General features: G+C 55.0%; 1 protein-coding gene across 11 annotated transcripts in view; it reads left to right on the forward strand.

Moving 5' to 3' along the window:
• The window catches only part of ENDOV (endonuclease V), a 29,681-nt gene extending 5,830 nt beyond the window's left edge, over window positions 1-23,851 (forward strand). For 2 of the 11 annotated variants that reach the window (XM_006064155.3, XM_025279664.2), the window contains 8 exons: window positions 89-223; window positions 432-471; window positions 1,649-1,761; window positions 2,619-2,687; window positions 2,999-3,127; window positions 6,539-6,597; window positions 6,998-7,012; window positions 8,162-9,288. In XM_006064155.3, the coding sequence (XP_006064217.2) occupies window positions 89-223; window positions 432-471; window positions 1,649-1,761; window positions 2,619-2,687; window positions 2,999-3,127; window positions 6,539-6,597; window positions 6,998-7,012; window positions 8,162-8,588 (987 nt within the window). In that variant the 3' untranslated portion in view covers window positions 8,589-9,288. Of the gene's footprint in view, window positions 1-74; window positions 224-431; window positions 472-1,648; window positions 1,762-2,618; window positions 2,688-2,998; window positions 3,128-5,680; window positions 5,755-6,538; window positions 6,598-6,997; window positions 9,289-13,729 lie in introns of those variants that run through there. The other 9 variants (XM_044938667.1, XM_006064160.3, XM_025279663.2 and 6 more) reach the window with 9 other exon arrangements.
• Window positions 23,852-24,348: the final 497 nt, after the last annotated feature.

The following is a 24,348-nucleotide window of genomic DNA, read 5'->3' on the forward strand; positions in this document are numbered from 1 at the left end:
AGAGGGAGTGATGAGGATTGACAGATGAGGGCTGAGGGCGGGCAGGGGGAGGTGACCCAGTGCCTGGTGACCAGGTGCCTGGTGGCAGGTGCTGTATGAGGACTGCCGAATGGTGACCCTGACAGCCCCCTACGTTTCGGGCTTCCTGGCCTTCCGAGAGTTGCCTTTCCTGGTGGATGCAGTGCAGCAGCTTCGGCAGAGGGAACCCCGCCTCATGCCCCAGGCAAGTACCTCACTGGGCTGGAGGGAAGGCCTTCCGCAGGCCTTGCTGCATTACAGGGAGAGGTTCCATGAACTTCCTGGAGAAGTGCTTTTGCCTCAAGAGGGATAAGACCTAAAGAACTGGGTCCCTCCTCTTGCTCTGGGATGCCCCAGCCTGATGGACGTGAGGTGCTTCAGCTGACTGTGACTTTCCCCTGTGGCTCTTCCAGGTCCTTTTTGTGGATGGAAATGGGGTGCTGCACCACCGAGGTAATCCTGCTCCCAAGACGGCCCAGGAGGGTTGTAGGAGAGGGACCTGAAGGGGGCGGTCACCTGCACCAGGCCATGGGCCCTCCGCCCCCTAGCCTGGCCCTGCAACTCCTGGTTTTGCTTTCCTTGTCAAGATCCCCTAGTAAAGAGCCCCTGCTTCTCTTCACCCCTACTCTTTCCTGCTTGTCCCCACTACGTGTGCTGGCCCAGCTCAGGTACCACCACCCAGTTTGGACACAGTGCTACCAAAAGTCGTAGACCTTGAGCTCAGCTGGGGCTTCCCTGGTGGCTCAGGTGGTAAAGAATCTGTCTGCAGTGCAGGAGACCTGGGTTTGATCTCTGGGTTGGGAAGATCTCCTGGAGAAGGGAATGTCAACCCACTCCAGTATTCTTGCCTGGAGAATTCCATGGACTGAGGAGCCTGGCGGGCTGCAGTCCATGAAGTTGCAAAGAGTCAGACACAACTGAGCGACTAACACTTTCACTTTGATCACTTTGAGCTCAGCTAGCCTGTCCCACTAGCGACCTGCCCTGTGTCCTAGGCGGACTCTTGCCTGGAACCAAGCAGGAACGGACACATGTGCCCCACAACACGGGAGAACTTTGACCCAGGAGAAAACCACCAAGGGGAAGGGGCTGTCATACCCTCAGATACAAAGCTGGAGGGAGAGGGAGTTGAGAAGGGGTGGCATTGTGTTTTCAGTCCCTGCCCTGGGAGCCTGTGGGCCCAGAGCCACCCTGGACGCTAGTGCAGGACCAGCAGGCCAGCCCTGGGCCTTGACCCCAGTCACTGTTATCCTGGCCTCCTGGCAGGAACCCCAAAGTGCTGGGGCAGTTAGGGCAGAGACCCAGAGGCCTCAAGGTAGCCACAGAGGGGAGGATGGGAGGTGCCAGAAAATGAAAGGAGAAGCAGGTGAAACATGTGAGCATGTTAATTGTAATTAGGCTCCTAATCTAGTCAGATGGAGGGAGGCATCCATCCAGCCTGCCAGCTGGGAAGTTGGGGCAGAGGGCCAGATTCAAGGTCAAGGTGGGGCTCTGAGGCCTGTACCCCTAGTCCTTGCCCGCCAACAGGCCTCCGTTGATGGGAAGCTCGGTGAGGCTCTATTGTGTCCCCCACCCCGACTCCTGACTACTGGGCTCACTGCTCCAGCCTCATCTTCCTTTGCCCCTGCAGGTTTTGGGGTGGCCTGCCACCTTGGTGTCCTCACAGACCTGCCTTGCATCGGGGTGGCCAAGAAACTCCTGCAGGTGGATGGACTTGAGAACAATGCTCTGCACAAGGAGAAGGTGAGGGGGCCTGTGTGGCACAGGACACAGACTGCCCCGCTGTGGGCCGGCTCCGCTGGGACACTCTTCCCATCCTGGGTCACTGGCCAGAATAAGGAGACCAGAGTTCCTCGTGGGTGGTGGGTCATCTCTGGAGACCCGGAACTCCTCTCCCAGCCTCTGGGCACACGTTTGCCTCTCCTGCTCTGTCTAACCTGACCTGCGTGCTGCTGTGGCGCCCACTGGGAGCAGAGCCTGTAGGTACTGGGCGTTCGGGGCCTGTGCAACATTCCGTGCTTTTCCTCCCACGTGGAACTGGGGCACCTACCTGCCTGGGGCATCCCCATCCTCTGGGACCCCTTCCAGAGGGGGACAGTGACATGCATGGCTCACCCACCTGGACAGCCGACTGGGAGCAGGGATCAATTGTGTCTGTCTTATCCTTCCAGCTCCCTATGCCTGAGTGGAGCACGTGTTTGTTGAGTTGACAGGGGCCTCTGACCCACTCAGCGAGCCAGTCCCTACCACCTGAAAAAGTTTGTCAGGTTGAATCAGAAGTGCTCAAATTTGTAGCAGGAGAGAAAGCAGCAGGAAATAAGCAGCCTCGAGCAGGTCGTGGCCCTGTGTGTATACCATCCTGGCGCTTCCCCACCCCCAGCACTGGGTGGGCTACTGCCCCTTCTCTGCTGCAGGGTTGAGAGCGTCTTGTCAGGGTGGGACAGTGCCGTAGATGGTGTCTGGAAGCAGGACCCACTCACGGGATGGGCCCTTCTATCTCCTTGCTCAGCAACTGCTCATGGTTTGAAAATGAGCAGGCTTGCCTTCGGCCCTTCAACCGAGAAAGGTATTCAAGTTTGTTTTTTTTCTCTGTTTTCCAGATACAGCTCCTAAAGGCTGGAGGAGACTCATTTCCTCTGATGGGAGGCTCTGGGACTGTCCTGGGCAGAGTAAGTGGCCAGGGGTCTGTGCCCTGCTGAGAAGGACCCCTCAGCTGGGCCCTGGGTTAGCACCTATGTACTGTGTGTACCCCAGACCTTGCCACTCTGGCTGACCCTGCATCTTTACTTCCTCCCCTCCAAAACTGTGCTGAGGGGCCCTCTGGGTCCTCACTGGCCCTATCCTGTCCCCAAGACAAGCAGCAGGAAGGTGCCCTGAAGGTGCCGCCAGTCCCCCAAGCCCCTGCCCGCCAGCTGAGATGCGTCAGTCCTCTCACCCACAAAGCCTGCCCAGCGCCCTGACCTCGCCCTCTCTGCCACAGGCCCTGAGGAGCCACGACCACAGCTCCAAGCCCCTCTATGTCTCTGTGGGCCACAAGATAAGCCTAGAGGCAGCTGTGCGCCTGACCCACAGCTGCTGCAAGTTTCGGATCCCGGAGCCCGTGCGCCAGGTGAGTGGACTGCCAGGTGGGTGGGCTAGCGCACAGCACCTACTCTTCCTGTGCCTTTGGGCTTAAGAGCTTGCCACAGGCACCTGTGGGAGAGTCTGTTTGGGTCACATTGGGCCCTGAAGGGGAGGAGAGGGGCCTGGAAGGTACAGAGTTCCCAGGACTCGTCCTGGAGCCCTGCCCTGCCTGGCCCTGTCTTCACCCTCTCAGCCTCCTGCACCCTGGGTCACTGGGTGAATCAGCTGATGTCAGCTCAAATGCCAGCCCCTGAGGGCCCAAGCTGCCCAGCTGGCCTGGGAGGGAGCAGCTGTCCTCAGCTGGGAGGCCCCTGCAGGGCCACTGGGCACAGCTGAGGAAGACTTGTGCCAGAAATGCCGATCAGGCCACACCAGGCACGTAGCACAAACTCAGGGCCAAAGGGGATCAGAACTCTCCTAGACAAGTTGACCCAGCCAAGAAAAACCTTGGTCTGCTGTGCAGGAGATAGAACCTCATGCAAGATGCCCTTGGGCCACCTTGATGTCTTGGCCTTAAGGAGGTACCCGGGGGGTACAAGTTCCTGGAAAGCCCATGAGTCGAGGATCTGTGGGAAGCTGCCCTCAGGGAGAGGCCTGCTGGAAGAGGCGGGGAAGGGCAGTCCAGGCCCGAGGATCAGCATTTACAAAGCCCGTGGAGCAGGAAGAAGTTTGATGCCCAGAAACTCAGGGGAACATATGGCTGGAGACCTGGCCTGGGGGAGTGAGTAGGTGGAAGCCGGTGCGCGTTGCGGCAGGTCTTCAGGTTTACCACAGGGCTTTGGATGTGATTTGGGAGGGAACTCTGTCAGATTTGCCTTCCCATCAAGGTCTGAGGCCTGTGCTGCATCAACTGGAGGCAACCTGGCTGAGGGCCCGCCCAGTCTCTCAGCTCAGTACCAGCTGCTTTGCATACCCCAAGAGCCTGAGGTTTGGGGCCTCCCGGCTGCTGGTGTGCAGGGTGGCCTCCAGGTGGCAGCAGCAGCATGCACATGACTGTTGAAGCCCACGCCGGCAGCTCTGAGGGCTCCACAGAGCCTAGGCTCCTAGGGTGGCTTCCAGGTAGATGTGCGGTGCCCACAGCCTCAGCCTCACTCCCTCCCTCCCCACACAGGGTTTGTAAATGCATGGGTTCTCAAGCTTGTGACATGTGTCCTGGCCCCAGAAAACCTTTCCTTTCCCATTCCCACCCACCTGTACAACCTTGTGGGCAGGGGTTGAGGCAGGAGTGGGGCTGGGAACGAGGACTCTCAGTCCCAGGCTCTCAGAACCAGGGACTCCACTGAGCTGGTGCTATGGGCAGGTCTTTGTCCCTCTACCGCTCCTTGCCCCAGAGTGGATGATCACTGTGTCCTTGCAGGTGGGGGGATACCCCATAAAGTGCCGTCAGCCCCTCAGAGGTGGCCAACACTGTGTGTGTGCTCCTGAGAAAAATCAGACATCTGCATCCAGGAGCCCACCCACTCTGTCGCTTCCAGGAAAGGGGGTGGGGTTCTGTCCAGTGGCACTGGCTATCTCTTGATCTGTCTTCTTCTTGGGCCCACTCACCTGTGTGCATTTTGCCCTCCTGACTAATTCTGGAAGCTCAGAGGAGAAGCTGAGAGAGGGGTTTAAGGCCAGCTCTGTTGGTCACAGGCCCTTTGTTCCCCGGCCAAGCCAGGCTGCTTTAGGGGAAGGGAGGTGGTACTGCCTCACGTCTCCAGGGCCTTTCCCCGCTGGATACCTTGCTGCCCACCCTGCCCACTTGCTCATTCATTCTGAAGTAGAAGCAGTCAGGAGGATTAGCTGTTGTGTCCTGTAGTCTTGTGGCCCAAAGCGGGGCTAAGCCCATTGGAGGTGGGATCAGGGGCCTCCCTGAGGCCAGGCCCCCTGGAAGAGGGTCAGGCAGTGGGAGAACCCAAGTGGAAGGTTTCTGGGGGCCTCCCTCAGGCCTGATCCCCTTTCCCCAGGATGTGTCTGATACCAGCCTGTGGCCCACAAGCCCCCTTTGATTCTGGTGACTCTGCAGAACTTTCTAGACACTTCCCCACAGACAGTTAACAGCTAACACTACCCAGCGTTAAGCATTAGTCGCTTAGTCGTGTCTGACTCTTTGCGACCCTATGGACTGTAGTGTCTGTCCATGGAATTCTCTAGGCAACAATACTGGAGTGAGTTGCCATTTCCTTCTCCAACATTACCCAGAGAGCCAGATGAACCAAAAGTGGGGACAGACAAGCTAGGCTGAAGATAACCTTCAGAGAAGAGAGTTTTAGCAGGAAAAACATTGGCTCAAGTGAAACAGGGAAATACAAGCTATAAGCCCACTGAAAGCCAGCTGAAACAGGAGTGGGGCACCCAGCCAATTCCGTTAGGCCATCAAGCACCTGACCAGAGGGCCTGGGCATCCTGGCACCCACACATGATGGGGCTGCTGCTGCTTGTCCTGAAGGCCGGGCCCCTGTGGGCTTTCCCAGGAAAGGCCACCATTCTGGGTGGGGACTGGTCCAGAGGCCAGCTTGGGACCCCAGCTACTGCCTCTCACTCCAGCCCTCCTCCCCAGGCTGACATCCGCTCCCGAAACTACATCCGCAGGACCCAGGAAGTCCAAGGGGTCCCTGCCCCGCAGTCGGGGAGGTGAGTGCTGGGCTGGCTGGGTCATGCCCACATGGGGCCATTTCTGGTGGCTGGGCCTCTCTCAGTTGTGGTGCTGCAGCTCAGGCCAGACATGCAGGGCCAAGCAGCAGACGCAAACCTCCCGAGGGGACAGTAGAGAATGCTGGGCACCAGTATGGACTCCATGTTCAGTGTGAACTCTCCAGAAACCCTCACAGTCCACTGCTTACCTCCCAGCCTGGCGGCCCCCTGCTTACCTTGGTCCATTTGTCTGTGAGGCCCTTGGGTTCCACAGAAAGGGCAAGGGAGTCAGATGGTCTCAGCTCACAACCTGCTTCTGCACCAGCTGTGTCATTCGCTCTCTCCAGGCCTGTTCCCTCACCTGTGTGGTGCACGGTAATTCTCATCCTGCCGGGTGTGTGCAGGAGCTGCTTGCTTAATCCTGACAGCACTTCCATAAGACAGGCACTGTGCTCACTTCGCAGATGAGGAGACTGAGGCAGTGAGGTGGCAGCCGGCAGCTCCCATGTCAGGCCTGTCCTCTCCCGCTCAGAGCCCTTGGCAAGCACAGTGTTTCCTCTGTGTTCCCTTCCCCTCCTGGCCTGCGCTTGGCTAAGCTGCTTTGAGGACTGGGGGGCACTCCTGAACTCTCCCAAGGGTAGGGGTTGGCCATCAGGATCTGCCTTGCCCTCTGACCTGGGTCCTCAAGCCCCTGAGGATCCAGGTTGGCTCAGCTTCCAGAGACCATCTGGGAAGTGAGGGGGCTCTGGTGTTTGATGCTGTCATTTCTTGATGTCATTACCAGGAGCAAGGAGGCACAAAGGCCGAAGGCGTGCCCCCAAGAAGTCTCAGAAGAGCCTGCAGGTAAGGACGGGCTCCTTGAAGCCCAGAGCTGAAGCGCCTAGGCCCAGGCGCCCAGGGGCAGTAGGGCAAGGGCCGGGGGTAGCACTGAGCTAGATGCCAGGGAGACTCTTGGGCTTCCTGCTCCAACTCATCTTTGGGGACTGAGGGAATGGCCCACAGAGCAGGTAGGGCACCCATGCCCAAGGACATGGGGACGCAGCAGGTAGAGCCATTCTCAGATGAACTGGGCTGCCACCTTCCCCTTCTGTGGTCATGGGGCCTGGGGGCCCAGAGCAAGCTCACTGGAACACAGCTCACATGGCAGGGCACCAGATCCAGAGAACCCGTGACATTAATTTCCCAGGAGCACAGGAAGGGATTCAAGGTTCACAGGGAGTTTTCTGGTATTTTTGTGTTCTAGTCTGAAAGTGCCCAGGTGAGCTTCTGGCTGCCAGACTCTGCATACATCCACACCTTCTCCTGGCTCACCTGCTCCTCTGAGTGCACGTGCTGCTTTCACTTCAAGATCATTTATAAACCAGGACCCAGCTGCCTGCCGACCCAAGCCACTCCTGCTTTGCCCCGGGAGGGTCTAGACCAGGGTGGCTGCTGTTGGGCTTGGCCCCTGGCTGCCCTGCCGGTCTCCAGCCTGTCTGCTTCTGGCACATGCAGGGCCAGGAGAAGGGCAGAAGAGCTGCATCTTAGCCTGGAAGAGGCTGAGCTTGGAGGAGACATACAGGGGCAGTTTAGGCTGAAGGGATGGGTGCCAGGCAGAGGGCTGGAACTGGTGCCAGAAGGGGTGGGTGTTGGCGTCTGTTGTCCTGGCCAGGGTCTGTGAGGGTGGGCAGCCCACTGCATTCAAGTGCCAATAGCTCTCCCGCATCCCTGCCAACCTGATGCACTCTGCCCTGCCAGCCTCTTCACCCAGAGGCCCAGCCTCAAAAGGCATCTCCACCTTGGGAAGCAGCTCTGCCTTGTCCCTGACTCTGGCCCCTGACCTGCCATGCCCCTCGATGTGAGCTGAATCCCAGAAGGGCACATGGCTCCACCTACAGCCCCAAGTCCTCCACCTGCCAGCTTACCCCCAGGCCCCCAGGTTCCCTAAGAACTCTGGGATCTTTGCTGAGAGATGTGAAGAATCTTTGAAGGCCTTTCTTGCCATTTATGCTGCCTCTCAAGGAGCTGCTTGTCATGGTTTGACAGCCTAACAGAGAAACCCAGGGAAGCCCCAGGTCTTAGCACTCCCTCCGTTCTCTGCTCTGGTGTCTCTCCTTTCATTCATGATGAGAAAGGAGCTCTCTTCCAGGCCTGGGCTCCTAGGAGAAGCAAAGGAGACAAGTGGGCAAGGCATCCAGCTGTTTGGGGCTTGCAGGGTACTGTCCCACTTCTGCTTAACCTCTGCTCTTGAAGCCCTGTATAAGGCATTGTTAGGACATTGCAGTAGGAAACAGGACCATTCCAGGGTGGGGGGCTTCTGGGTACCGAGGACCTCCTGGGGTCAAGTGGGCTGCTGGAATGCCACTCACATGCTTATGGGCTCCACTCAAAGGCCTGCTGGGCAAGCAACTTCTGGCATGTTCCACAGGCACCTCCAAGGGGACTCCTACAGGCGGGAAGGCCTGTCCCAGGTTCTGATCTCCAGTCCTCCCCAGATGTCCACACTGGCACATCTTTCTTCTCACCTCCGCTTCCACTGTCCACCCGGTCCTGGGACTGAAAAAAATACCTGCTCATCACCGCCGGGGGTGCACAGGGAGCCCCACCTCACCCCACCCTCCCTAGCAGGCCCTGGGCCATCTGCCCACTCACCCCAGGGTCTGGGATATTGTGGCTTTGGAACCTGCACCTCAGTACCTGTGGCTTCTGACTCCCCTGTGCTGGCAGTGCCCCTCCAGCCTCGGGTCTGTGTCCTGCGAGGATCCGAGCACGTGTTTGATCCAGCTGGGGGACTGAGTGTGAGGATCCACGTGGAGTCCATGCCGGCGGGGGCACAGTCATTTCCCAGTGAATGAAGAATGGGGGGTGTACAGCACCAGCCGGGCTCCATACTGAGGCATTAGTGGTCAGAGACAGGGACAGCCTGGGATCAACCAGGGATCAAACCCACAGCCCCTGCATTGGAATGCAGAGTCTTAACCACTGAACTGCCAGGGAAGTCGCCTTTCATTTTTTTGATTGCGTCCTTTGAGTGAAGGTTTTAAAATTTGATGAAGTTCAGTTTATCTATTTTTCATTTGTTGCTTGTGCTTTGGTATCATAACCATGAAACCATCGCCTAATCTGATGTCACAAAAATTTCCTCCAAGAGTTTTGTAGTTTCAGCTCTTACATTTAGATCTTTGACCCATTTTGAGGTAATTTTTGCATACTTATTTTGGTCTTTTGTAATTCCATATGAATTTTAGAACCAGCTTGTCCATTTCTGCCCCGCAAAAAAGGCAGTTAGAATTATGATAGTGATCGCACTGATCAATTTGGAGAGCACTGCTGTCTTAACAGTATTACCTCTTCCAGTCACTGAACTCAGGATCTTTTCACTTATTTATATCTTCTTTAATTACTTTTAACAATGTTTTGTGATTTTCCTTGAACATGTCTTGTCCTTCCTTTGGTAAAATTTATTACTAAGCATTTTATTGTTTTTGATGCTACTGTTTTATTTTTGAATTGCCCATTGAAAGTGTATAAAAATACAACTATTTTTGTATCTTATATCTGGCAACTTTGCTGTACTCATTTATTAGCACTAATGTGTGTGTGCGTATGTATGTGTGTATGTATGTATGTATGTGTTCCTTAAGGGTTTTATATATAAGATCATGTTTTATGCGAATAGAGAAAGTTTTATTTCTTCCTTTCCCATCTGAATCTATCTGTTCCAGAGGTAGAGAGATAGGTGCCTGATCTTGGAGGAGAAAGCTTTCAATCTTTCACCACAGAGTATGATGTTAGCTGTGGGGTTTTCAACCTTTATCAGCTTGAGAAAGTTCCTTCTATTCCTAGTTTCTCTGTGTTTTTATCATGAAAGGGTGTTGGATTTATCAAATGTTTTTTCTGCACCTTTGAAATGATCATTTTCCTTCATTCTGTTAATGTGATGTATTAGATTGAGTGACTTTAATATTTTGAGCCACTCTTGCATTTATGGAATAAATCCCTCTTGGTCATAGTGTATAATCCTTTTTCTATGCCGCTGAATTTGATTTGCTAGTATTTTGTTGAGGGCTTTTACATCTATATTCATAAGGGATACTGGTCTGTAGTTTTCTTATCTTGTGATGTCTTTGTCTGGCTTTGATATGAGGGTAATACTGGCATCATAGAATAGTTAGAAGTGTTCCCTCCTCTTTTCTTCTTTGGAAGAGTCTGAGAAGGATTGGTGTTGATTCTTGTTAAACCTTTGGTAAAATCACAGTGAAGCCATCTGGCCCTGTGCTTGTCTTTGTTGGGAGGATTTTGATTACTGATTCAATCTCTTTGATATCGGTCTATGAAAATTTTCTGTTCTTGAATCACTTGATAGTTTGTGTGTTTCTAGGGATTTGTCCATTTCATCTAGATTGTCTAGTGTGTTGGTGGCATACAATTGTTTGTGAAATTTTCTATTTCTATAAAGTTGGTAGTAGTATTTCCACTTTATTTACTGATTTTAGCAGTTTGGGTCAGTCTGGCAGTGAGTGGTTTTTCTAAGGAGTGCTGTCCCCACCCTCACAATGCCTCTGTAGTGCCCCTGGCTTGAGTGAGAAGTGGGAGGGCAGGGTCCCCTGCAAGATTCAGACAGTCAGGACTCAACCTAGCTCTGCTTTCAAGGGCTTCCATTTCTTCCCACAAGCCCCAAAGACTATAAATCCTACCCCATCAGAATCTAATTATGGCCCCACCTAAATCCTGGCCTGACCTCAGAGGTTCCAGGTGAAGCAGTTGAAGGGTAGCAGAGATTGGGTGGGCTGAGTTGGGGCTTAAGCCTGTCATGGAAGGCTTATGGGTGGAGATGGGGATGGGGTGGGCATCTGAACTTAAAGAGACTAGTTTCAGCTACAGCCTGGAGGAAGAGACTCTGGAGCAGTTCTCAGACCCATTGGCCCCTTGGTCCTGTCTCCTGGCCACACCAAGGCCATAGCAGAGATGAGAGGAAGAGAGAGAACATGTCAGCAGCTTGCTGGGATCCCTGGCTCACGCCAGGGTGGTGGGTGTGGATATAGCCCTGAGCATCTTGGAGGGGTAGGCCAAGCTGGGAGTTCATGTGGAGGGGTTGGAAAGATGGGGGTGGCGCTGAAGCAACTGAAGGGGGCCAACGTGGAGCCTGAGGGCCTGCTGGCTGGGGTCATTCATGGGAGAGCAGGAAAGCAGTGGGAATGGGGTGGGGGCTTGGCGGTGGCATGTCCTGCCTGCCTCTCCCCCTGCCCCCAGGGGCTCTGCCCTGCAGAAGGCTGCACAGGAGCCTTAAGTGCAGTGACGTCTGGGCTCCTTCCCACAGAGCCTTAAAAATAGGGCCGAAATGATATACATCTTTGCAGACCACAGCCTGCCCCAGAACCAAGAATAAGTCTCAAAACACTCAATAATTCAAATCAGATCCAAATAGATCTTCCTGTTAGCCCAGCAGCCTCTGTGCCCCTTTCCCAGGTGCCCAGGGGCTGAGCCTGGAGGCTACCACGAGCTGGTGGGCAGGCCTGGCCATTTCAGGTCACATCCAGGGCCCCCATAGCACCTGCCTCCAGGACCCTAGTCTGCCCACCCTCCCTACTTTTGGAGCAGTCAGGAACAGAGGACACCCAGGCCTGGGAGTCCTTTGTGATCGGATCAAGGCCAGGCCACAGGGAGGAGGCCCAACCATGTTCCTAGCTGCCCCAAGGATCCCTCCCCTGTGCCTTTCTGATCACAGGTATTGACCTGTTTGAGCTTGTGTCTGAGCCAGGCTCCTTGGCCCCTTTGATCATACCTCCTCCCCACTCCTAAGGTCTCAACCCTCCAGGGATCAAGGGTCAGTCTGGGCTGCAGGGGAGCCAATCCCCCAACTTAGACCCCAGTCACTGGTACACACACAGCCCTTGGGGTCTGCTTTCCTCCCCTGGAAGGGTTCCCTAAGGGGCTTCACCTGGGGCTCTGTGGTCTGATGGGAACACCTGGGGACAAGGAAGCAGGGCTCTGGGTTCCAGCCTAAGGCCTCTGCACTTGCTGGGTCGGGAGAGGTAGGGGTCCTCATCAGCCTGGCCCACCCGCTGCAGGTTTGGCCCAGCCCCAGTAGTCCCTGTTACACTGCCCTGGCGAGGTTCTGCATGGAGTTTTACCAAATTATTAATTAAAGACACAGGCATGTGGCAGCGCTGACATCCAAATGAATAGTACACTGGGTGATTAGGAGAGGTGTCATAGAAATGATGGAGCACAGCCCACTATCCCCATTTCACCTCCCTGGGAATCAGGAGCAACTTCTGGGTTTCCTACCATGATGGGCAGCACTGGGGGCAGGTAGGGAATGCAGGCTGGAGGGGCCAGGGGCACAGTTGTTGCTCGTGGACAGGGCTGGGTGCCCCCACAATCTGATTCCTCTCCACCCAACCAGCAGAAGACCTGGGAAGGGGGCAGGGAAGGTGGGAGGCAGGCTAGTGGAGGAAGAATGCAGTCCCAAGACAGACAGGTAAGCCAACCTGGATTAACTCAGAGAGAGACTGGGGAGACCGCTAGAGGCTCATGGTAGAGCAGGGGAGGACTGCAGCTCATGGGGTGTGGGTCGGGGGTTCTTTCCAGGAAGAAGACACAGCTCCCTAGGCCCTTTCTCAGGGCCGCAGGTGCCCAATGGAGAGCTGGGAGTGGAGAGCAGGCTGGAGTATTTTTGTCTTTTAGTTACTTAAATTGCACTGGTGTTTTGGTGTTTTGTTGTGTGTGTGTGTGTGTGTGTGTGTGTGTGTGTTTAAAAAACCAGGGTTTTAAATATGCATAGTTTAAATAGTCAAACAGTAATGAAAATCCAGTAGATCCTAACCCACCCACTCCTCTCCTTTCTTGACTTCCCCTGCTCAAATGCAAAGTTTTGTTATTTCAGTTTTTAGGTTTTTTTTCTTTTTCTTTCTTTCTTTTTTTGGTATAGGGGTTTTTTTTTTCATATTTACTTCTAAATTCCATGCTAATGTTGCCTTTTTTTTTTCTCTTCCTTCTTTTTTCCCCTAGAGTTAGAAATTATCCATTGATTTCCTGCTATGGGAGTTGAGAGTTTGTTTCCTCTCACATAGCCCCCCACACATTTTCCTTCCGTCTTCTCATTTTCACTGAGTCAGAATTCAGTGTCTGTATTATTCTTTCTTTGCACATACTATTCATAGCTGAGTAATGTAATGTAGTTGCATCTCCATTTTTGTACAACCTCTTGTTTTTCCTGCACTTGATAATTGCCTTATGTTTTGGGCTTGGTTATTTTCTGTGTATCCATTAGTTATTCTCAAACTCTGCAATAGAAATATAAATCCCTTTTTGGTACATTAAAAGCATCAGGCCATCTTGAATTTATTTTTTTTCTTGGAGCCTGTGGTAGCCAGCTTCCAAGATGGCCTCTTGGGACTGATAGAACCCCCTGGCCACGTTGAGCTAGGTCCGTCTGTGTGACCTGTATGAAGGTGCGGAAGTGAAGGTGTGTCACTTCTGATGCTAGGCCTAAAACACACTGGGACTTTTTTCTTGATGGTGTCCCCACCCTCCCTCTTCCCGCTCATCATTCACTTTGAGAGGTCAGCTGCCGTGTTATAAACTGCTCTGTGACGTCCACATGGCAGAGAACTGATCCTACCTGCCAGTCACCATATAAGGGCACCATCTTGGAAGTTCACCCCCCAGCCCTTATCAAGCCTTCAGGTGCCCCCAGCCCTGGCCATTGTCTTGACTACAACTTCATAAGAGATGCTGAGCCAGAACCAGCTAGCCCGTCTGCTTCCAGGTTCCTACCCCTCAGAAACTATGAGAGAATATACCTTTGTTCTGAATAATATTTTAGTCCGCCAAAGCATAACTAATATTGTGTCACTCCTTCTGTACCTACCTGCCTCAGTTGCCTGGTATACCTGATGCACATCCAGCACCAGGGACCTCTCTCACCCTCATCTCACTCCTATGTGGGCTCCTTTGTTATAATGGATGCATTATCTGATTTCTTCTTCAGAACTACAGCTCCACCCTAACACCACCCTGGAAACTGGCAAGACCAGGAAAGGGGAATTTTTAAGTAACCAGAAGAGTCTTTGTTTCAAGACACAGGCCACTGTGACATCTTTCAGGAGTCTGTCCACAGCCTCAAGATGAACCTCATCGTCCTGTGTCTTCTAGGTGGGTGGGAAATCTGTTTCCTCCTCTGGGCCTTCAGTGTTGTGTTGGGGAAAGCCACTGCTGTCCACAGTGCTGAACTCAGTGCCGTCATGTCAGCCTGGGCTGCCAACCCAAGATGCTGGATGGCCTCTACTCTAGCTTTCCTCCTCTTCCACCGGGATCCCCTCTGTCCAGGCCTTGTCTTTCTGCATTGGGCTGTCTTCAGGCCCAGGACTTCTCACTCTTGTGAGCAGACCTCATCTGGGCTCTGCAGACAAGCTTGAATCCTGAAGTAAGGGCCTGTAGGTGTTTGAGCTGAGAACTCTCCGGATTACATGTGACAAAACCCAACTTAAACCACCTTAAGCTAATAACAGGGGCTTGTTAGTTCACTCCAGGGCAGAGCTGGCTATGTGTGGCCTGGCTGCAACACACGTCTGCCCTGTCCCTTTGACCCAGGGGGCCTCCCCTCTGGATGCTGGATAGCTGGCAGCAGCCCAGGCTTCCTTTCTCCCCTGTAGTGTTCCTGGGTGAAGTGTGTCCCTCTGTTGCAAAGGCTCCACTTAAAAGCCCCAGGCCTAGGTTCTGGATGGACTGTGATCATTGCTTAATTTGATCACTGTGGCTGGAAGGGAGGGGGGACCAGGTGTCCAACCTGGAGCCAGGGAGTGGAGTCAGCCATAGCCCACCTCATGGAGGGGCATTCCCCTGTGGACAGTGAGAGCACTGTCGTCAGAAGAAGGCGCACCTGGTTGGGGAAACTGAGGGAAGGGGATGCCAGGCTCTCTCAGGACATTCCATTCCTAAATCCCTCAGAAAGCACCATCTCTTCCCAGCAGCACCCCATCTTGTCTCCGGGTAATTCTCTTCCCATGCCAGCAGGGAATAGCATGATTAAGGCTTCATTATTAACTTGCCAATCTTGTTTCTGGGGCACAGACGTTAACGGCTTAGGGGACCCAGTTGGCATATAACGAGGTCTCCATGACAAATTACTTGGGTATCAATTAACCATCTAGGGAAATGTCAAGCAGGATCCGTCATGCTGGCAGCGAGGGACAGCCAGTTAACTCAGAGCAGTTAATCCGATCCAGGCCACGCAGTCACCTGCCTCAGCCTCCAGCAGGGCTGGGAATGAGAAAAAGGGTCTGGGGTGCGGGGCGGGCCGGGCCTGGCCTCCATCTCCCCGGGACACACTTCTGTAGTCATGCTGGTGCACTCAGAGCATGGCTCTCTTGCAGCCTGACTCTGTCCATTCCTTCATTCATTCCACAGCCACCTGCTGGGTCGGGCCTGAATTAGTCACTGCTGGTCAAGGGGTGGGGCAGTGCTGGGAAAAGACAAATGTGCAGGTGCCCATGACTTATGTGGCCTCTGCAGGATCCGAGATGCATGATAAGAGCATCCTCAGGGAAGGGTAAACTCGATAGGGGTGAGGGCAGGGCAGGGAGGTAAAGGAGGAGTGACCAGGCCCTGGGTGGCAGTCAGGTGGCAGGCACCCAGGGCAGTGCAGACACAGAACAGCACGCTGAGCCAAGTGCTCAGAGCCTCTGGCAATGTACTGGCAAACCTGAGCAGAATTCAGCTACCTGACTCTTGAGCCGTAAAACTTGGAGACAGTTGATTAAAACTTTTCTAAGCCTGTTTTCTTACCTGTAAAATGGGGCTAATAATCCCAGTTCCCAGGAGTTTTGTGAGAGTGAAAGGGGCCCTGTGTAGATGTTCCTGGCCCAGCGCAGGTGCTGAGTTTGGGTCTCCATCCTCCTCCCTGCAGGTGAAGCCTGGGTCCCCCACTCTCTAGTGGGAGGCTCGGATGGAGCACGTGCTGGGAAGAGGCACAAGTTGAGGCATTTGGCCCAGGAGGAGGGTATTCTGGAGGAGGTGGTGTGAGCTGTCCAGTGGGCCCACAGGCAGACAAGGCTGAGAGGCAGGGCTCATGGACTCTGGACACCCCCACACGGTCACACCCTGCCTTTTGGGTTTTGCTTATTTTCAGGAAAGCATAGTGATCACCTAGAGATGTGTCCCCCTGGTGAGGACCAGGGACCATGCTCCGATCCCACCCTCTTCCCATGCCTCTGCCCATGCCGTCCCCCCACCTGGCTTACCCCTCTGGTAGTGGTGACCCACTCCATGGTAGCCCCTACCCCATGTCTGCTCAGCTGGTGATTGGCAGCTGCCATTTCCCAGCCCCCCAGCCATGGAGCCTCATGCTTATTCATGACACTGACATATGGCACCTCCATGGGGGGGCACGGGGGGATCGGAGCAAGCTGCCAATTGTGAGAGTGCAGCGTGTCCCCATTCGAGCCCTGCTGAAGCAAAACAAACGCAAGATGTGAGGGGAGCAGAGGCGGCCCGGGGGCGTGCGTGTGCCGGTGCTTGTGCTTGCCTGCACTGTGGTGCTGGGAGGAGGGAGAACAACAAAGGGTGAGGCTGGGGGAGAGGGGTGCTGCAGGGCTTGGGACTGAGTTTAGTTGTCGTGGCTTCTGGGGTCTCAGTTAATGGGGTCCTCGGAGGCCAAGCTCTCCATCCCTCTGCCCCAGGCGGGCTGGCTGACACCAGCCTAAGACAGTTTCACCTCTCTCCCTGTCATGTCTCACACAGGACACTGGGCACGAGCCCATGAACAAGATAAGGGCTTGGCAGCTAGCAGCCCCATGTGCAGATCCTTGAAATGTTCTAATTCTTTCCAGAATCAGGAAAATCTAGCTAATGTCAAGTCAGAGTTCTTAGGGCTCCAGACTTAGCCAATTTCTTTTCCTGTTTTAGTTGAGGGTGGAAGAGTGTGTGTACCGCCTCACCTCAGTGGATGGGGCACTGCAGCCCTCCAGCAGTTCCCTCCCCCAGGCTGGGCTGGCCCTCTAGTGCTCCGTTGGCTACCCATGGGCTATCAGACTCTGCCCCTGGGCTGGGGAGGGCAAAGCAGAGGTAAAGACCAAGCTCTTGGGGTCCTCAGCCCACCCTTCCCCACTGGACCCAGGGCTAGAGGCTGCTGCCATGGAAACAAGTCTCTTTGCCAACTGGCCACATGCATCCTGGAAACAGTAGCTGAGTCCAGGGACCAGTGGATCCAGGAACTGTGACACCCCTCAGGAAGCCCAGCTCTAGGGTCCCTTGACCCTGCTCTGCCACTTGCCCCTGTTGGTTGTAAGAACTCAGGAGAGAGAGAGAAGCTTGCTGAGGGAGCTGGGGTGAGGCTGGGGCCAAGACAGACCGAGTGAGGAGCCCTATGAGGCCCAGGTGAGGGTCCTACACTTATGCAGGAGCTGGGTGCTTTGAAGCCTCTCCCCTAAGCCTTTATACATGCTTTGTTCAGTGACTGGCCCTGTGGGATCTGTCCATGGGGTCCACCAACCCCCTCACTTTGGGCCCTCCCCAGGGAGTCAGGGAGCTGTAGAAACCTGTCTCCCAAGGGAGCAGCCTGCTGAAGAGCTGGCTATCCAGCAACTCGCTCCAGGGCTACTCTGATTCCAGGCTCAGGCATCTTGGTTCTTGGCCCTGGTGAGCTGTCTGGATGGCCTGGTCTCGCCTTGGGTGAGGGGCCCCTGCCCCAGCCTAGTGTCATGTGAGCCCCGCACTGGGCTGGCATGCTCTCGTCCAGCAGGCGCTGGGCCACACTTGAGGCACCGCTGTGCATAGAGGCATCTGCTGCTCACTGTCTGGGGCAGATGGGCTGCCAGTGAGCTAAGTGTGTGCGGGGGAAGGGGTGCCATAGGAACCCCTTCCCGCGGTAGCGTGGGGGCGGGAGAGACAGGCGCCCGCCAAGGGAGAGCGGGGAGCGCAGGGAGGGAGGGGCTGGGATCACATGGGCTCCTGGTTTGGGGTAAGGCCCGTGGTACTGGTTCCTGGGCAAGGGGCTCAGGAAATCCCAGCACAACCACCGATGGGGAGGGGGGCCTGGAAGCACTGGCCGAGGCAGGGATTCCCCTGTTATCACTGGGGGCATTGGGCAGAGGGCCTGAGGGAGCGAGTTTGGATCATCTTCAGGGTGCCTTCCAGTTCCTAAACCCTGAGCTTCAGCAGGCTGGGGGCATCCTGCCATCTGAGGGGCCTCCTGTGAGGATAGGAGGATGCCAGCACCGTCTGCTGTGGCTCCCAGAGAGGTTTTAGAAGTGCTGTGTGCCAGGTGCTGCCACTCTGCAGAGTGGGACTCGGTGTCTGCTTCTGCAGCCCTGCCTGGCCGCAGCAAGAACCATGCATTGTGGGTCCTGGCAGGTGATAGGGGCAGCCTACTGGACCCTGGACCCCCAGGGCCACTGGGGCCCATGAAAGGGAAGGTGTGGAAAATCAACAAGGAAACAGCCCAAGACCACCAATAGCCTCAGCAACGCACTCATGGTGTACTGGAAGGGGCAGGGGCAGGAGTCAGGGAGGCCCACTAGGCGAACCCTAGAATCTTGCTTTGGAAAACCTTAGGGCTTCTCATTCATAGTGATGGTGAGCAGAGTCACTGGGCACACTCAGCACGCCCCTGGGACGCCACCCTGAGCACCTGGCCTCATGGCCTTCAGTAATCGGCCCAGGAGTAGGGGAGGCAGCCATTACCCCACTAGACAGAGGGGGAGACTGAGGCTTAGATGACGTGGCTGGTGGAGGCCTGGGGGCCGGGTGGTGGCTGAGCTGGGAATGGAGCTGGAGGCCAGCTGGCTGGACAGTCCTAATGGTCAGCTCAAATGCCTGGGCATCCCACGGGATGAGGAGGGTAGATGCCTCGACCCTCCACACTCCAGAAGCCCAGAGGAGGGTGCCAGGTGGGCCTGGTGTCCCCTCCTCCTCCCTCTATCCCTAGGAGGCCCCCACCCCGCCCCTGCAGCCGCCTCCACCCGCCCGGCTGCAGTGACTCAGCTCAGCTGTTCCTCAGCCGCTCTGCTTGCTAGTGGTTGCCTTTCTTTTTCTTTCCCAACATGTGACATTGCCATTGTGCTGTGACACAGTGACTGCCTCTGCCCAGGAGCGCCCATCGTGGCCCCCTTGAGATGGCCAAGGTGGCCAGATGGCCAGGCCTCACCCTCAGACCCTGGTCATAGGCAAAGAGACTGTCACCTCCAGAGCAGGCACAGTCCTCACCTTAGTTCCACCTGACTTGGGCACAGTGCCGGGGGACACCTGTCCAAAGTCACCCTCCACAGCTGCCTCACAACTCAAGGACCTGTGTCCTTGAAGTAGGTGGGGCATCAAGAGGCCAGAAACCCTTCTAGAGAGGGTAACCCAGAAGGGACATTTCAAGAAATGGGTAAGAAATGGAAAGATGTGTCCTGGAGAAGACTAGGGCAGGGCATTGCCCATTGCCAAGGCCAGGGTTGGAGGGGCAAGTTACAATGTAGGAAGCTTCTCTGATACTTGGGACTGTCAGTGGAATTTGCTGTTTTGTGAGGTGGTGAGCTCACTGTTCCTAGAAGGATTCAAGCCCTGACATGGACAGGATTCTTCATGGGATTGAGCCCAGTGTGGTAAAGTTGGTAGGAATAGCATTAGAAGCTAGAGTTGGACATTTGGGGTGGGAATCTCAGGTTTATGTAAACTCAGGCAAGTCATTAGGCCTCTGACAGCCTCAGTCTTCCCTTCTGTAAAATGGGGTTACTGTCTCCGTCTCAGGCAATAGTGAGAATCTAAGGAGACAATGTAGGACAGGGCCGTGTAAACTGTGGAATGCACACAGATGTTTTTATATTCTAGTTCTGACCTATGCATCTTGAAGGTTCTCTATCTCTGACAGCATTTTCTGCCAAGGATAGGAACGAGCCCCATCAGAAGAAATGGCCCAAACTCCAACAGGGAGGATTGGGGGAGGGGGAAAGGATGGCTCTGGGAAGTGGGAAGTCAAGAAATGAGATTGGGGGACCCACCCTTTCCCTTGTGCCTGGGGAGGAAAGGCAGGGCATCTTCTCCTGCCTCCTGGACTTGGGGATCTTGGGGGTCTGGGGCACAGGGGCACCTGGGAGCCCTCAAGAAGATAGGCTGTTAGTGGTGCCTGGCCTTGGAAAAAAGACAGTGTTGGGGACACCAGAGGTGGTGGAAAGCTCTGTCTAGGCAGCCACAGCTGACTTGAGGTTTCAGGAGCCAAAAGGAGATTTGATGGTCTGGTGAATGCTGGGCTAGGACAGCTGGTTTCTCCTGCCTGAATGTTCCTTCTGCCTCACCTCTCCCCTTCATCCCTTGCCCCCTTCTCAGTGGTCATTTCTCATGCCTCTTGAAGTGGATTAAGTGGGGCCCCCAAAAGATGGAATCTTGGAGCCTCAGACCGTGACCATATCTAGAATAAGAGTCTTTGCAGATATAACCAAGTTCAGGATCTCAAGATGAGATCATCCTGGATTAGAGTAGGTCCTAAATCCAATGTCAGGTGTCAGAAGAGAAAAGCAGAGGGGGATTTGAGACTCAGAGATGACTCTGAACTTGGAGGGAGAGACAGGAGTGGTGCACCCACCAGCTAAGGAACACCAAAGGTCTCCAGCAGCCACTGGAGACTGGAAGAGAAGCCTGGGACGGTTTCTTCCTCAGAGTGCAGCAGCTGCTGGGCGTTTGGGCTGCTAAAGTCCTCTGTGAACTAAAGGGGTTCTGAGGTGGCTGCTGCTTTGCTGGGGTCTTCCTGCCTTGCTGGTGTTCTCTGACTCCCTTGCAGCTAGAGTGGGGGCATGTGACCTGGGCTCCACCAACCAAGATTCACCTGGGCAGACTGACTCAGAAGCAGGCAACACCAAAAAGCTTATCCTCCTGAATCTTTTCTAGCAAGGGTGGCAGCAGAAGGCCCTGGCTTTGGGGCATCAGTGCCCTATCACGTGTGGGCTGCTGGGTCTGTGCCCTATGGGGAGACCATGTGGTTGGAGTGTTGCTCCTGGTCGTGTGGCCACTGGGGAGAAACTTTCTTTTCCAGCAAGCTAGCCAGAGTGGGTCCTATACTGCTGGTTCTGAGCAGTAGAGGGGGTAAGGAGACCTCTGTCCGTGGGGCAGGGAGGTCATGCCCCAGAGAGAAGCTCCTAGAAGCCCTTCTCCTGCTAATCCCAGCTGGATGGGAACTGACCTCTGTCCAAGGACTTTGTGGGACTGGAGCTGGCCAAGAAGTCCATGGAGATCAGGGGGAGGAGACAGTCTGGGCTGGGAGCACCTGGTCAGGACAAGGTGGCCCTCGATTCCCCACAGACTTTTCCCTGGGCTTGACACCCACTCTCCCCATTTCATCCTTCCTCAGGCCCCCTGTCCTCCTTCTCTCCCCTACACCCTTCTTGGAAATGAAGTCATCTAGAAAAATAATCAAAAAATAGAAAGAAAAAAAAAAGCTAAGAAAATGGGATTTTTTTTCTCCCCCTTCAAACATTTGGTAAGGCACCTCCTACACGGATGAGTGTCCACCGGGGCCTGTTTTTGTCCGAGGGAGACTCAGGCCTGAACCTCTTGGGTGTATAAGCCAGTGGGCCTCCCGACTCCCCACAATGCAGGCTCCACACTGGACCTCTTCTGGCCAGCCAAGGCCAGCCCCTGAAGCCTGAGACCCCAGGTGATACTTTCAGCAGAAGGCCCAGAAGCCCCTGAGGCAGAGGCAGGTTAGCAAGAGAGGGCAGGAGGGTTCGAGTTCAGGGGGAATATTAGCTCCCAAGTGAGGTCTCTGTCTCCAGTCTCTCCCGTGTTCCCACTGGCCCACGCTTTGCCGCAGAGTTCTCATTTGTTTATTTATAATTTAAACTCAGCCTGCTTCCAAGAAAGCTCAAGGCACTTGCTGAAAAGCTGCTTCCACAAGCTGGAATGCGCTCTGTCAGCCTTGGGCTCAAAGCCCATGGACACGACCCCGTTGCTCAGCCTGGCTCCCAGGCCCCCTGGCCCCTGCCACCCTGATGTGCACCTGGATTCCAGACACACCCTCCCTTCCAGGGCAGCTTGCTGGGATGACCCACCTGGGGTGCCTCCTCCCATCGCAGGACCAGCCCCTTCCTCCATGGCCCCTTCTCTGGCTCCAACGGGAGGGTCCCTGGGGGCACCTGCACCTCTTTTCTGCCCCTCGGCCATCTGTTCTGTCACAGTCGCCTGGAACAGGCTGCTCCTTTTGCTCCCAACTGAACTGGCCCGATCTTTGAAGGGCTGTTACCAAGTCTCGTCACTCTTGCCAATGATGGGTGATATGATGGTGATGGTGGGGGCTCCCCTCCACGTCTGGAATAGTATTAGGCCTGGGGCACCACATGTCTTGGCATAGGTTCCCACAGCGGAGGTACAGGAAGGGAAGGGCCTGTAGGAAGGCCTGGTAGGGGAGAGACTGCAGAGGAGGGCATGGGTCATGCTGATGGCCTCATCTACATGCCAGGTAGAGGCCAAACATGCTGTTTTCTTGTCTCTTCAGGACCCAGTGACCAAGTGTGACTCCATACACCTGGGGGCATGGAGGGGAGGGAGGACCAAGTGCAGTGAGGACCCCGGTGGCTACAGCTGCATTTGGCAGCCTCATCCAAACTTCCCAGCCCAGCTGGGCCTCAGGACTTACTGCTTCCTGCAGGAGGATCACCTTGATCCTGGGTCTCCTTTCCCTCAGCTTTGCATTCTTGGGCTCACTTTTCCATCTTGTGGCAAAAGGAGCCCTGGCTCCTTTACAGATCTGTGCAAGCCAGGGCCAGATAAGGGGTTTACCCAGGACAGCTTGCAAACAGCGCTTCATTTCTCCAAACCCCAGTTCCTCCTTCATAAAATGGAGCTAATGACACTGATGTCACTGGGGGTGCTGACAGGCAAACAAGATAAAGCCCACCAGGTACACATATGCTTCCATCCCCTCGCAGAGCCTCAGTTTTCCCATCTGTAAAATGAAGCCCTCTCAGGCTGTAGATCCAACTCCTGCAGAGCAGGTTGGATGCCTCTGCCAGCTAGGAGGGCACATCATTAGCAAGGGGCAGGGGCTGCTCTCCTTTCCTACTGAGTTCAAGATCCCACTGGACTGGCATCATCAGTTGTGGCCTCTGTCCCTCCCTTCCTCGGCCTGAGCAGACACAACCTGGCAAAAGGAACCCTGGCAGGGCCCTTGGGGGTTGCCCTCAGTAAGCCTCAGTGGCAAGGGCGATGCCAGGTAAGCCATGCCAGGAATGCTCAGCTACTTGGCAAGCACAGCAGAGCATGGCCTTTCCCTGGTTCCGGCTCTCCTCCCTGCTACTGCGTTCCATGGGGCCACAGATGCCCTGGCTGTGGGGGTTGAGGCAGACCAGATGTCCGTTTCAGGCCACCATGCTCCATGCCAGAAGGACAGTACAGCAGGGCCCGATGCTGACGCAGCCCTGGAACCCTAGACTTTGGCACTAAGAGGGAGGCAAGGGCAGGAGAGCAGGTGGAGAGGAGCCATCTGGCTCCTCTCCTGAAGGAAATGCCTTTGAGCCATAGACTAGCCCAGGAGCATCTGGCTGCTGGGGTGGCCTGTGCCCTGCTCCCCACGAGGCTGGCAGCATATGGCTGCCCTTGCTCACTCAAGCCACACACCAAGCAAAAGCCCCTCTCCCATTGCCCACACCCACAGGGAAGCCAGTTGTCTGGACACTTGGATGCAATTCTGGGCAGCCTGGATGCTTGTCTGGCTTCTCGCCTGAGAAGCAGCATCCGGCCCTGGGAAAAGCACAGGCTTCTCAGCCACCAAGATCTGAATCCCAGAAATCATGTCTGCGCAAAGGAGAAAATCAGTAATTGTTGTTCACAGTGCACACTTCACGCCAGAAGAGCCCCCCAGATGAGTGGGAGGAATTCTAGAGACCCCATTCTAGAGGGGGCCCACCCTCTTCCACTGTGCCTCAGGTGCCCATCCTCAGCACTGCACTGTATGGTTGTAGTCACTTCTCTGTCCCTCCCACCAGACTGAGAACCTTGAAGGCAGCACCAGATCTGCTCACACAGTTCAGCACCCAGCAGAGTGCCAGGCATGCGGGAGGGACTGCCAGCAACAGCCAGTGACATCTGGAGACCAAAGGATTCTGAGCTGAGGATGACAGTGTTTGGAGGAATAGGGCTCCCAGAGGCTCCTTGGGCCTCCCACAGAAATGGGAGGCCACTCTTTGGGAGTGAGATGTCAAAAGTAAGACACTTAGCACGTAGACATTCAGCTAGTCCTGGCCAGTCCTCCTTCCAGAGAGGGTGACCCAAGGGATTCAACACCCTTCTTAGGGAGGATGAGGAGAGAAGACCCCTCGTCCACCTGCTTAGTCTGCAACAACTACTGAGCACCTGCTCTGGTCTGAACAAGACAAACTCTTGGCCATGGAACTTTCAGACAACATTTAAGTACATTATCAGCTGTGTTGGATGGTGATAAGACCTATGGAGAAAAATCAGGGCAGGGAGGATGGGGAATGTGGGGTGTAACTTTAAGCAGGTAGTCACCTCACTTAAAGAGGCGTGGCCTAGACAGAGGGACCAGCAAGTTGTTGGGGGGCGATAAAGCAAGGTCAGTCACGAGTGAACAAGGCTTTAGTAGGGGAGCAGTGGGGTAGAGGCAGACTGGGGAAATCG

Source organism: Bubalus bubalis, chromosome 3 (genome assembly GCF_019923935.1).
Source record: "Bubalus bubalis isolate 160015118507 breed Murrah chromosome 3, NDDB_SH_1, whole genome shotgun sequence".
NCBI classification, from domain to species: Eukaryota; Metazoa; Chordata; class Mammalia; order Artiodactyla; family Bovidae; genus Bubalus; species Bubalus bubalis.